Genomic DNA, 12,812 nt, shown 5'->3' with positions numbered 1-12,812 from the left:
CCCATCTATGAAGAACCAAGCTGCATTAAAGAAGCACTGCAACACAGTGGCTGGAACAAAGCCATGAGTGATGAAATGAAAGCCTTCAGAGCCAACAAAACTTACACTCTTGTTCCTAGAAAGGATGGTTACAATCTAATTGTTTGTAAATGGGTTCTAAGAATAAAAAGAAATGTAGATGGCTCATTTCAGAGGTTCAAAGCTCGATTAGTCACAAAAGGGTTTCCTCAAAGAATAGGCTTAGACTATGGAGAAACTTTTAGCCCTGTAAACATGCATCAATAATGAGAATAGTGCTAAGCATTGTTGCCTCAAGGAATTGGGACATCAAGCACTTAAACAATAACAATGCCTTTCTAAATGGAAGCTTAGAAGAAGACATATACATGTGTCAACCTGAAGGCTTTGAAGACCCTGAAAGACCTGATTATGTATGTAAGCTACATAAATCCTTATATGGATTGAAGCAAGCTCCAAGAGCTTGGTTTGACAAGTTGAAGAACACCTTGCTGGATTGGAATTTTAAAAATTCCAAAGTTGACACATCCTTATTCTTCTATATCAACAACAATATCATCATCCTTGTTCTAATCTATGTGGATGATATTATTGTTACTGGTAACGACAAGCAAAAATTGAATGAGTTTGTTCAACAGCTAAACAAACATTTCACACTCAAGGATCTTGGTGATCTCCACTTCTTTCTTGGCATTGAAGTTGCAAGAGATGAAACGGGTCTCTATCTCACTCAAACTAAGTACATTGAGGATCTTCTAAGGGAAAACAATCTGCAGCATTTGAAACCCTGTCCAACACCACAACAGCTGGGAAACCTCTGTCTATTGATGATGGAAAGAAGATGAATAGTCCAACAGTCTATAGGAGTCTCATTTGAGCTCTCTAATATCTATGTCATACACGACCAGGCATAAATTACTCTGTAAATTACCTTAGCCAATTTCTTAAAGCTCCAACAGACACACATTGGAATGTAGCTAAAAGGATCTTAAGATACCTTAAGGGAACCAGAACACAAGGCATCCATATTTGTTGTAGTGACAGAGTGAACATCACATGCTATTCCGATGCAAATTGGGCCACTAATACTGATGACAAAAAATTGGTAGGAGGTTATTGTGTTTATCTTGATGATACTCTTGTGTCATGGTCTTCCAAGAAACAAGCTGTTGTGTCCCGATCCAACACTGAATCAGAATATCATGCCCTTACTCAAGTTAGTGTAGAGATAGCTTGGATAGAATCTCTACTTGAAGAACTTAAGTTTCCTCAGCCTGAAAAACCTGTCACTTGGTGTGACAATATGAGTGCCAGTGGTCTGGCTTCAAACCCTGTATATCATGCTCGAACAAAGCACATTGAGCTTGATATACACTACATTAGGGACAAGGTTCTCAATAAGAAATTGGAGGTTCGATATATACCATCTACAAACCAGATTACAGATTGCATGACAAAGGGGTTGTCTCATTGAAGATTTCAGTATCTCATCTCCAAACTCGGTGTGAAATCATCACCCTCTCGTTTGAAGGGTGGTGTTAAGAATGATACTCTGTTTTAGTCTTCTTTTATTTACTGTAATTAATAGTGATTAATGTGTGCTAATCATTGTTTAGTTATATGTGCGTGTGATGTATTCTGTTATTGTGGTCTCCCTTATTCCAACATTAGGACCACCTGTCCCTTCTTTATTGGTGCTTGTATTATTGATTAGAGTATATGTAGAAAATGTTCCCCTCAGCGTCCATTGAGCTGAGTTTTCATTTCTACATTTTGTGTAAAGTTTAACTATGGAGAAGTATTAGGTAAGTTTGTATTGCTGACTCAACCATAGAAGTTGAGTAAGAGCATCTCCAAGAATATTAAAAATTTACACATCATTTAAAAATATAATATTTTATTTTATCTCTATTCCATATTATATTTGGAACTCTTACTTCTAAAAATACTCTAATGTATAACATTATTTAAAAATACTATAATTATACTTTCACTTATTATTATTTTTATATCTTAATTTTTAACTATAATAACATTTTAGTTTTAATTTTTTATTAAAAAAAATAAATAACATGTATCTATGTAAATTTTTTCTCCAATGGTTTAATACCTCACCAAGAATCATCTAAAATTTTACCATTCCAAATGCTCTTAAGTAGTTGCAAGAAGCAGCTAATGTACAAATCGATAACACTCTGACTCTACTCTAACTAAGTTGTTTTTTTTTTTTGACACAAAGTAATCAAACTTTATTAGATATCAAATTCTGCTACCAAGAGAGGCAGCAAATCAGTTGGGACATCCCCCATACTGAAAACACGATCAGTAAATAAACTAGAAGCCCTCGCTAAGGAATGAGCGACTAAGTTTGCTGACCGTTTTACAAATAAAATAGACACATATTTCATAGACTCAAGCAATATTTTGCAATCTCTAATTACTTGACCAAAAGGAGAGATCATTTCAATGGTGCTTCGAATTGCTTGGACAACCACTAAACAATCTGTTTCTAGTGTAACCGGCTGCCATTTCTTTCGTTTTATCCAGCTCAAAGCTTCCCGAATTGCTATGGCTTCAACCAATTCAGGACGAACTACACCAGCACACGTCCGAGTGATACCCTCCAGCAAGTAACCAAGGTCGTTTCGCGCAACAAGTCCATATCCATACCCCTGATTATTACCATATATTGAAGCATCAGCATTTACCTTGACTTCGTTAGCCTTGGGAACGCACCACTGTTCAGCCCCATCTCCTGGTTCCAAACCAGAAAGAAATGGCTCCAAATCTGAAGTTTGAACAGCTTTCCAATGAGCAAGATAACTGTTAGCAAATGCAAAAATATACGGGGCATTTGTCGACTTGTTTTGCCATACCTTATCATTCCTAGCCCCCCATATCGCCCAGCACAGAGTTGCGATTAGGCCGCGCTTTTCGCCATTAACAGCCTTAAAAGAAGCCACGCACCAGTCTAAAAAACTCATGTCTGCAGTAGTATTAGTTTGAACTCCTGCTAGTGTCCAACATTGTTTTGCCAAAGGACATGAAACTAGCAAGTGGAAAGTTGTTTCATCATGCATACCGCAGAGTGGACAGAGTCTATTGACAGCCACCTTCTTCGTTAAGAGCATAACCATCGTAGGAAGGCAATTTACACAGCTTCGCCACATCAGATTTTTGATTTTCGGGGGAATTTTCAGTCTCCACAGTTCATTCCAAAAGTCTGAAGTTTCAGCAACATACCAAAAGCCATTCAACTTTTGCAACAAATTATAGGAGCTCTTGACAGAGTAAGAACCATCTCTTTCAAAAAACCAGTAATAGGAGCTGTCAGATGAGTTTTCACTAAGTGGAATACTTAGTATGGCATCTTTGTCTCTGTCATTGAACAAAGAAGAGAGCAGATCAACATTCCAAGAAACGCCCCCTGGGTGCATGAGGCTATCCACCATGGAATTATTAAGAATGTGATTAATGGTTGAGATGAAGGGGTTTTCTTCAATAGGCAGCCACGGTTCTCCCATAATAGCTAGATCTTTCCCATCCCCAACCCTCCTTCGAGCTCCTTGCTTCACCACACTTTGAGCCTCCCATATACTTCTCCACACAAAACTCGGGTTGTTTCCTAGCGGTGCTGTAAGATAGGTTCCTCGTGGAAAATATCGAGCTTTGAAAATTTTGGAAACTAGAGAATTAGGCCTGACTAGTAATCTCCACCCTTGTTTACCAAGAAGTGCAATGTTATGATCTCTAAGGCTCCTAAAACTCATGCCTCCCACACTTTTATGCTTGCACAACTTATCCCAACTCATCCAATGTATGCCTTTATCTTTTGAATTAGACGATTTCCACCAGAACTTTGCCATATTTTGCTCCATATCTCTACTAACCTCAATGGGAAGAAGGAAGACGCTCATGGCATAGCTCGGTAAGGCCTGAGCCACAGTTTTAATGAGCAGCTCCTTTCCCGCTTTTGAAAGAAACTTAGAATCCCAATTCAACACTCTTTTACGAACTCTATCTTTAAGATATCCCAACACGGAGTTCTTATTTCTTCCCATGGTGCTTGGTAAGCCCAAGTATTTACTATTTTCATCAGCCATGACCATGTGGAGGAAATTACATAATGAGAGTCGCATTGAGTCTTCAGTATTGGAGCTGAAAAAAATTGAGGATTTGCCTAAGTTCACTTGTTGACCCGAAGCATATTCAAAGAGATGTAGTAACTCCAAAACTCGACTAGCTTCAGACATTGTAGCTTTACAGTAGAGATAGCTGTCATCTGCGAATAGCATGTGTGAAACTCGAGGCGCCCCATTAGCCACTTTGCACCCGTGAATCCAACCTCTGCCCTCATACTTTTTAATAAGCGCAGATAACCCCTCCACACAGATAATGAAAATATAAGGAGATAGAGGGTCCCCTTGTCTAATGCCCCGCTTCGGAAGAATCGGCCCCATCTCATGTGTGCCATGAATGATTGTATAAGAAGCCGAATTGATGCAGCTCATCACAAGATTAGTCCAAGAATCGGAAAAACCCAACTTCTTCAAAATTGCTTCAAGATACTCCCATTCGATCCTATCGTAAGCTTTACTCATGTCTAATTTCAATGCCATGTATCCTTCCTTCCCTTTTCTTTTTCTTTTCAAGTAATGAAGGACTTCAAAGGAGACCATGATGTTATCTGTGATTAGACGTCCTGGAATAAAAGCGCTTTGCGTATCCGAAACAATCTTGTCCATGAGTGGCTTCAAACGGTTCGCCATGACCTTTGTAATCACCTTATAAAGCACGTTGCAGAGTGCAATAGGTCTCAAATCCCCCATTTTATCCGGATTTTTCTTTTTTGGAATGAGTACTACATTGGCTTTGTGACTGTTATTTTCAAAACAGCCAGTAAAGAAAAACCGTTGCACCATATCAATAACATCAGCACCCACAATAGACCAGCACTTTTGATAAAAAGCCGGGGTCATACCATCAGGTCCCGGGCTTTTATCGGGATGCATATCGAACACTGCCTTTCGAACTTCCTCCTCAGTTACAGGTTGCAAGAGCTCAGCGTTCATATCACTTGTTACCACCTCTTCAACACAATCAAGAACACCATTCGGGTTTGACATGGAAGAACTAAACAGATTGTTAAAATAATCAACAATAACCTTATCTAATCCAGTCTCCCAATCTACCCAGTTCCCCTGCTCATCTAGCAATCTTTGAATAAAATTCGTCCTCCGACGAGTGTTTGCCGCAGCGTGGAAGAACTTAGTATTTTGATCTCCTTCCTTTAGCCAGAACTGTTTCGCACGTTGTTTCCAGAAGATTTCTTTTTGTTCCAGTACTTCTAGCAACTGTTTCTTCACTTCGTTATACCGGTGGATCGAATCATTGTCTCTTCTACTCTTTAGCCAATCTAACTCTCTCCTGCAGTCATTAATTCTTTTTTTGAAGTTTCCCGTGATAGTTTTTCCCCAGGCCGAAAGCTTCTCAGTACACAAAGAGATTTTCCCAAATAAACCATCATCCACACTACTTTCCCAACAATCTCTAACTATTTGATGGCACATGGGCTCTTTCAGCCAAGCGTTTTCAAAGCGAAATCGCTTATTGCCCCTGCCATAGTTAACAACAACTGGAACAAGCAAGATAGGACTGTGGTCCGAAGTAGAGTGCTGAAGATTGAATAATTGTGCATTAGGAAAACTTTGAAACCAACCTGAGTTGACAAGCGCTTTATCGAGACGGACTTCAACCCAATTTGCACCCCCTCGGTTTTTCTCCCAGGTATATTGATGCCCAATGATATCCATATCCGTCAGATCGCAATTACACAATACTTGTTGAAAACCTTCCACCAAACTTCTTGGGTACGGGTTGCCCCCCTTTTTATCGCCATAACCGCTAACGTTGTTGATGTCTCCGATGATGCACCAAGGTAAGGACGCCATTTCATGAAGCTCCTGAATCAAATTCCAGGTTCGAACTCGCAGCTCCCTCTTCGGTTCACCATAAAATCCTGTTAGCCTCCAATTCTGTTGTCCTTCCACCGTAACAAGAAAGTCTATGTGGTTTTGTGAAAAACCTGTTATACGGCCCAAATTATCTTCCTTCCAGAATAAGGCCAAGCCTCCCCCTCTACCTTGGGCCTCAACACAAAACCTTCCCTCAAAATTCAAATTCCTCCCAACCCAATCAATCCTACTTTTCAAACACTTTGTTTCACACAAGAAAATAAAGTCAGGCTTCTTATGAGATACAATCTCTTTTAGGAATTGAAAGGTCCGTTGGTTCCCAAGCCCACGGCAATTCCAGCTTAGAACATTCATAACGATTGGCGGGCCTGTACACCAGAACCCGCCCCATTCAAGTTTTTTTGTAAAATACCACTATTATTGTCTTCATTTACAAAATACCAACTAAGTTGTTTTTATGCTTAAATATAGGACAATTTCTATATCTTATTAGAGAGGGAGTTGAATTAGGTAAATAATTTACCTATTATTACCCCTAATTATGAGAGCTCATCATAACACGTCATGAAATAGATTAGATGCGTGCTTTGAAAGGAGTGTTGCCTTATCATATTATTATTATTATTATTATTATTATTATTATTACTTCTTCTTCCCGTGGTGGATGATCGGAATCTAACTTCTCTTTGATCCCATGGCCAAAGATGCTCCCGCTTTCAATCCTCATCTCATTGTCTCACAAAAATTTCCAGAGGTACTTTGATTTAATTTGCTTACCAAATGTTTCTACAAAGTCATGCTTTCTCAGTTTTCTGCCACTGACCCATTTTCCTAACCATTTCTTTCTCAATTTTTGATGGACTTCAGAGGACATATACCTATTCCGAGAGGTAAAGTTTCAAATTTGCGACTTCATTCTTCTATCATGTAATTATCCCAGTGTAATTTTTTTTTTTTTATATGCCAATGTTTGTTTTTGGAAAACAGAGATGCAACGCTCTATGCGCTAGGTATTGGAGCTTGTGCTAGGGATGCCGTGGATGGTGACGAACTGAAATATGTTTATCATGAGGACGGGCAGAAGTTTATACAGGTTTTACTATTTGCAACGCTTGAATTTAATTCTCTAGGATACATTTTGACTCATACCCTGAATTCATATGTTTTTTTTTTTTCTTTCAGGTATTGCCAACATTTGCGGCTCTATTTTCCAATGGGTCTATATCATTTGGGTCTCTTCTACCAGGATTAGAGTAAGTTGTATATTAGAGGCATAATTCTCATGAGTTTTTTTTTTTGAAACATGAGTTTAACTAGGAACATGAAAGTTACTGAACTGCCTTATAAGTGGGTTTTAGAAAATAAGTATAGAAATTGGAATATACATGACCATTTCGGGTTCAGGGTTATGTTTTTTTTTTTTTCGTGTGATATGTGAAGCCCACCATGTTTTTTCACTCCTAAGTGTATGTTGACATTACAATGCAAGTGATTCATATTGAGGTGAAGTCAACATGCAAATATTTGCCCTTGGGTGTGTATCATTGAGGTCTCTTCTTCTACCAGGATTAGAGTAAGTTATATATTAGAGGCATAATTCTCATTAGCTTGTTTACTTAGTTTTCATGTATCAGAATATGAATCCTTGACAATCCCATATCTTAAACTAGCCTAACTATGAATAAGAAATCAAATGTATTGAAGTTACTGAACTCCCTTTACATTTTAGCTATAAGTGGGTTTTGGGATTTTAGGTAGAAAACTGACAATAGGTGACCATTCTGGGTTCAGGGATATGTCTTTCCCAGTGATATGTGAAGTCCACCATGTTTTTTTGTTCCCACTTTTATGTTTAATTACAATTCAGTGATTCATATTGAGATGAAGTCAACATGCGACTAGTGTCTTTGTCTTGTTTTGTTGTTGTCAAGTCATCTAGTTTCATTACCTTCTCTGTGTTAACCAGCTTTATTATTTATGTCTATGTCTGCAATATGGATTTTGGTATTTCGTGTAAGGTGAGATAGTTAACCATACTTTTTCTGATTTTATTGCTGCAAGATATGATCCACGCCTTCTGCTGCATGGACAACAATACATAGAATTGTACAAGCCACTGCCCTCAAGTGGTCGTGTAAGGCTTCTTTCTAACGACAAGCCATTTTGGATAGTAATAGAATGTGCTAGATACTTCTCTTTTACAAGTCAATGTTGATTAGATTATGCCAGTTGAGGCTATCTCAAATTGTTGGTTGGGGGTGTGTGTGTGCTGCAGGTTCAAGTCCTATTAAATGCAGTATGAATTAGATTGTTTTGCTTTGGACATTTTTGAGTGCCTGAGTATGTATAATCGAATTATTGTCTCCGCCTACCAGCATGCTATGATAACAATTTTATTGTCATACAGCACTTGAGTTTAGTCTGTTTTGTTATAGAATCAACAAAATCATGATTCTTTTTGTATCCCGACGCTAAATAGTATGTCATTCTTTTGTTGGTGCAGATACAAAATAAGGTTGCTGTGGCAGGATTGCATGACAAAGGTATGTATATCTGTTGGCAGAAAGTTTTTTAAAAATTCAGAGCACGTGTGCACAAAAATCATATACTAATACATGCATTATGAAGAACATTAGACACTTGAGTCTGATATTGCAGTCAAAAACATAAATTTATGTTATTGATATAATGTTTGGTGGCTACTTTTCATCTTATCTTTCTTTTATAGGTAAAGCAGCTATTGTTGAGATTGAAACAAAAAGTTACAATGAGTCTGGTGAATTGTTATGCATGAACAGGTAAGCACTCTTTCTAATGAACTAATACAAATTTCTAATGCAATTACTTAGCTAGGGTATTACATTGTAGGTTGACCGCCTTTCTTCGAGGTGCTGGTGGTTTCTCAAGTTCATCTCAACCATTTTCTTACTCAAACTATCCAGCCAACCAGGCTCCAGCAATTAAAATTCCAGAACAACAGCCATTCACTGTGTTTGAAGATTCTACACAACCATCTCAGGCATGTTACATTTGATTTATTAAGAGTTAGAACTTGCTTATTAAGTAGTGAAACCTAGATGTTCTGTGTTTAGGTTTTTAACCATGGTCAGCATGTTAGTGGTTCATATTAACTCTGTTACTTGGGGAATCCCATGTAGGTATACTGCATTATTTTATTATTTTTTTTTTTGCGCCGGGGGCAAATAGAAAATTACACAACTTTGTACTTTTTACACATCTCCATGTTAATTTCCTCTCTGCAGGCATTACTTTATAGGCTATCCGGTGACTACAACCCTCTACATTCAGATCCCGCGCTTGCAAAAGTTGCAGGGTCTGTACATTGCTAAACTCAACTTCCAAACAACTTTCCATTTTCCACACTTTTGCTTTTCCTTTTCAATCACAGCTTTAATTCATCTCATGGCATTTGACATGTACCAACATTTGACTTAACATGTTGCTATTGTAATTTCAAAGATTTTCACAGCCGATACTGCATGGATTGTGCACGCTTGGATTTGCAGTTAGAGCCATCATTAAACGTATCTGCAAGGGAGATCCAAACATGGTGAAGAGCATATCAGGACGATTCCTTTTGCATGTGTACCCTGGGGAAACATTGATCACTGAAATGTGGCTACAAGGCATGAGGTAATTAATACCAATTGTGTGTTTGGGTGAGTTGTGTAACACAACAAAAAGCATGAGTTGAATACTTAGTAACATGTATATGGAATATTGGTGCTTCTAAAAATGCAGGGTCATATATCAAACTAAGGTGAAAGAACGCAATCGGGCTGTGCTGTCTGGCTTTGTTGATCTTCGTAATTTAACTTCTTCCCTGTAAAAGTAAGTACAATGTAAGGACTTATCAACTAGAAGCCCCCCAACTCTTGTCATTACCCACTTAATAAAATCCAAATACACTATAAATATAGGGATAATAGGAAAATAAATAATCTTCTTATATTGGACAATCCACCCTCAGTCTTTGATGCTTATATTATGACCTTGGATTTTGTTATGACCATGCTTTTCTTTTTCGTTCTTTTTGAATGAGATTCAGTTCACTTTGCTGAGGATGGGACAAACAGTGTAATATATTGTTGTTAGTAAATTAAATGTATTATTTGATAAGGTTGTGATTTGATAAGATTTTGACTTTTGAGCCTCTATTTGGATATTTAATTTGACAAATTCAAGGTGCACAAAACGCTATTTTCCTAAATTCATGTAATGACATTATTTAATTTGACAAATTCAACGTGTCGTTTTTCCACGTTAATTATCGTTTCATGAAGTGATGTCATTTTTCAAAATTAATTAATGTCGATGATTTCATATTAACTACCGCGTTTCATGAATGAATTTGTATCATTTTTTTAAAATTTCCTCTACTTTTATTGTCGATTTCATCTGTTTATGTTGTTTTCATAAATCCTTTCACTTTCGTATATCTTTATTTACTTGGTAATAACACCTTACAATGCATTTGAAAACAAAAACTAAATTTAAAAAACCTTACAATGCATTGCATATTTGGTTAGTTTTAATTAGAAATTTTATTATTTTAGTTTTATTAAAAAAAATTAATTATCATATAAATTTCAAATAATAAAAGTATATATTATAGTTCTTTTATACTATTATTTATTACCTATATTTTTTTTTTATCAAATATAGTAAACAATTCTTTACGAATTCAAAAATGAAAATGGTATATACACATTAAATAAATAATATTTTTATAGCGAAAATATTAACATATATCCGTATAATAAATTATATATAAAAAGCATCACTTCAACACAATCATAAGTATGGTGCTGACCGGTAAAAGATATCAAGGTTTTGCAATATTTAATTGATCACAATTTTATATATTACTATAGAAATTTCCAATGTATCACAAATAAATGTAAGCATGTTACATATATTGATGATCATAAAAATTTGTAAAAATTGTGACAAGTATAGTAAATATTACGAGTTGTTTATTTTTGTTTAATAAAAGTAAAAGATAAATCTAATTCGATTATATGTTTTTTAAATATAAAATTTAAATTTAACTTGTACCATGTTTAAATTTAACTTATATCATTTCTTTTGTAACGGTATTAATTTTAATGAAAAAATAATAATAAAATGATTAAATCAACAATTAATGATTGAACTCTATGTTTTGTAAAAGTTACTAATTGGTCCATCTATTTTGTTAAATGACCAAAATGGATCCTCTATTTTCTAAAATTGTACAAATAGGATCCTGATATGATTTTTTCTCAAAATAAAACTTAATAATTATCTGATCTAGAGATGTTATGATAACACTGGTTACATTTTCTGTATCTATTCGTGTTAGAAATCGTCTTAAAGTTGGTTATATTAAAAAATAAAATTGTTAAAAATTGAGTTGAGTATCTTATTTTTACCATTTTAGAAAATATAAAGTCTATTTTGTTAACAAAATAGAGGGTCTAATTAGTAACTTTTGCAAAATACAAAATCTAAAATAGTATTTACCTTACTAAGTACTATCACATTTTGCTTAAAAACTTTAATATTTTGTTTTCATTAAAAAAATTAGTTATCATTTAAATTTCAAATAATAAAATATTTGATATACAATAAAATAATATATTAATTTTTAATTAAAAATAAATAATATACTAATAGTTATTACCTAAAATCGTTATCAAATATGCAACAATCTTTTACGATTTCAAGAATGAAAAATAATATATATCAATTAATATAAATACATTACATAAATAGTATATTATTTACTGAAAGTTTTGGAAACTCAATATGATTAAATATAAGGTAAGAAAATATATCAAATAAACAAAATAGAGATAGAGATTTTTATGTAGTTCGAGTATTAATGAACCCTAGTCTACGAGTCAATTGTATTGGGCTAAATAGCCTTGAGGTATTACACCAATGTTCTTGACAAGCTTAAGAACCCTAGCTTTCTACTATAATATTTAACTAATGAATTTTTAACCCTTTGCATGAAGGTATAATGTAGTATTTATAGGTTAGGATTAAGGTATGGATATACCCGAGACCCGCTAGGCTTTGCGTGTAAACATGGCCCACTAATGGGGTAAATACATATAATACATTGACTTTGAGCCCACGTACTGAGACCCAACCATGGGGCTGTGTACGATGTGGGACCACTTGATGTGGAGAGGTGGCATGTGTGTGCCTCCTCTGTGTACTCCCTTTGGTGGTGTGCGTACTCTTATGGACTGATGCAGGGGAGAAAACCCTAATATTGTGGGATTCAGTGCCAGAGGATCGTCACGTCAGTCTTGGCTTTCAGGACATCTCTTGGAATGCCCTTCCAGAAGTATCCCAATGGCTCATCTAGAGGGCCTCTATTATTTTTTTCTTTTTTGGGCGTGATGCCTTCCCGAAATCGAAGAGGTCTAAATCGGGATGCAAGTGGCATATATTCTGGATGGACTTGCAGTCCATCTCTTCGTGTGGATCTAGCATGTTACCTCAATTGGGCCCGTGTTTAGGCTTTAGTTGACTATCTTTGACTTGGATATGGTATGTGTCCCTTTTTTAGAGACACCGATAATATTTACCCCCAAGATTCTCAAATTTGAAACTTGCGGAGGCTTGCATTATTCCCTTCGAATCGTTATGGACACGTGTGAAATTTAAAAAGGAGGTGACATTTTCGACTTCTTTACTTTTTAGTTGTGGATAGCTATGAGCCTTCTGGTTTCAACCAAGTGGATCACACCTGGCATTATCTTCTTAGTCCATGAACTTCATGCGTATTGGGAAAGCGTACAA

General features: G+C 35.9%; 1 protein-coding gene across 1 annotated transcript; it reads left to right on the top strand.

Annotated features, from left to right (window-relative positions):
• The first annotated feature begins 6,435 nt into the window (after positions 1-6,435).
• On the top strand, positions 6,436-10,133 carry LOC115702272 (enoyl-CoA hydratase 2, peroxisomal). The gene is made up of 11 exons (XM_030629718.2): positions 6,436-6,747; positions 6,861-6,883; positions 6,981-7,086; positions 7,176-7,246; positions 8,055-8,127; positions 8,497-8,536; positions 8,722-8,791; positions 8,862-9,012; positions 9,257-9,327; positions 9,474-9,647; positions 9,756-10,133. Exons 1-11 carry the CDS (start codon positions 6,688-6,690, stop codon positions 9,841-9,843), a joined length of 927 nt encoding a protein of 308 aa, XP_030485578.2. The 5' UTR covers positions 6,436-6,687; the 3' UTR covers positions 9,844-10,133.
• Positions 10,134-12,812: the final 2,679 nt, after the last annotated feature.

Source organism: Cannabis sativa, chromosome 3 (assembly GCF_029168945.1).
Source record: "Cannabis sativa cultivar Pink pepper isolate KNU-18-1 chromosome 3, ASM2916894v1, whole genome shotgun sequence".
NCBI classification, from domain to species: Eukaryota; Viridiplantae; Streptophyta; class Magnoliopsida; order Rosales; family Cannabaceae; genus Cannabis; species Cannabis sativa.
This window is presented reverse-complemented; position numbering and strand designations above follow the sequence as displayed.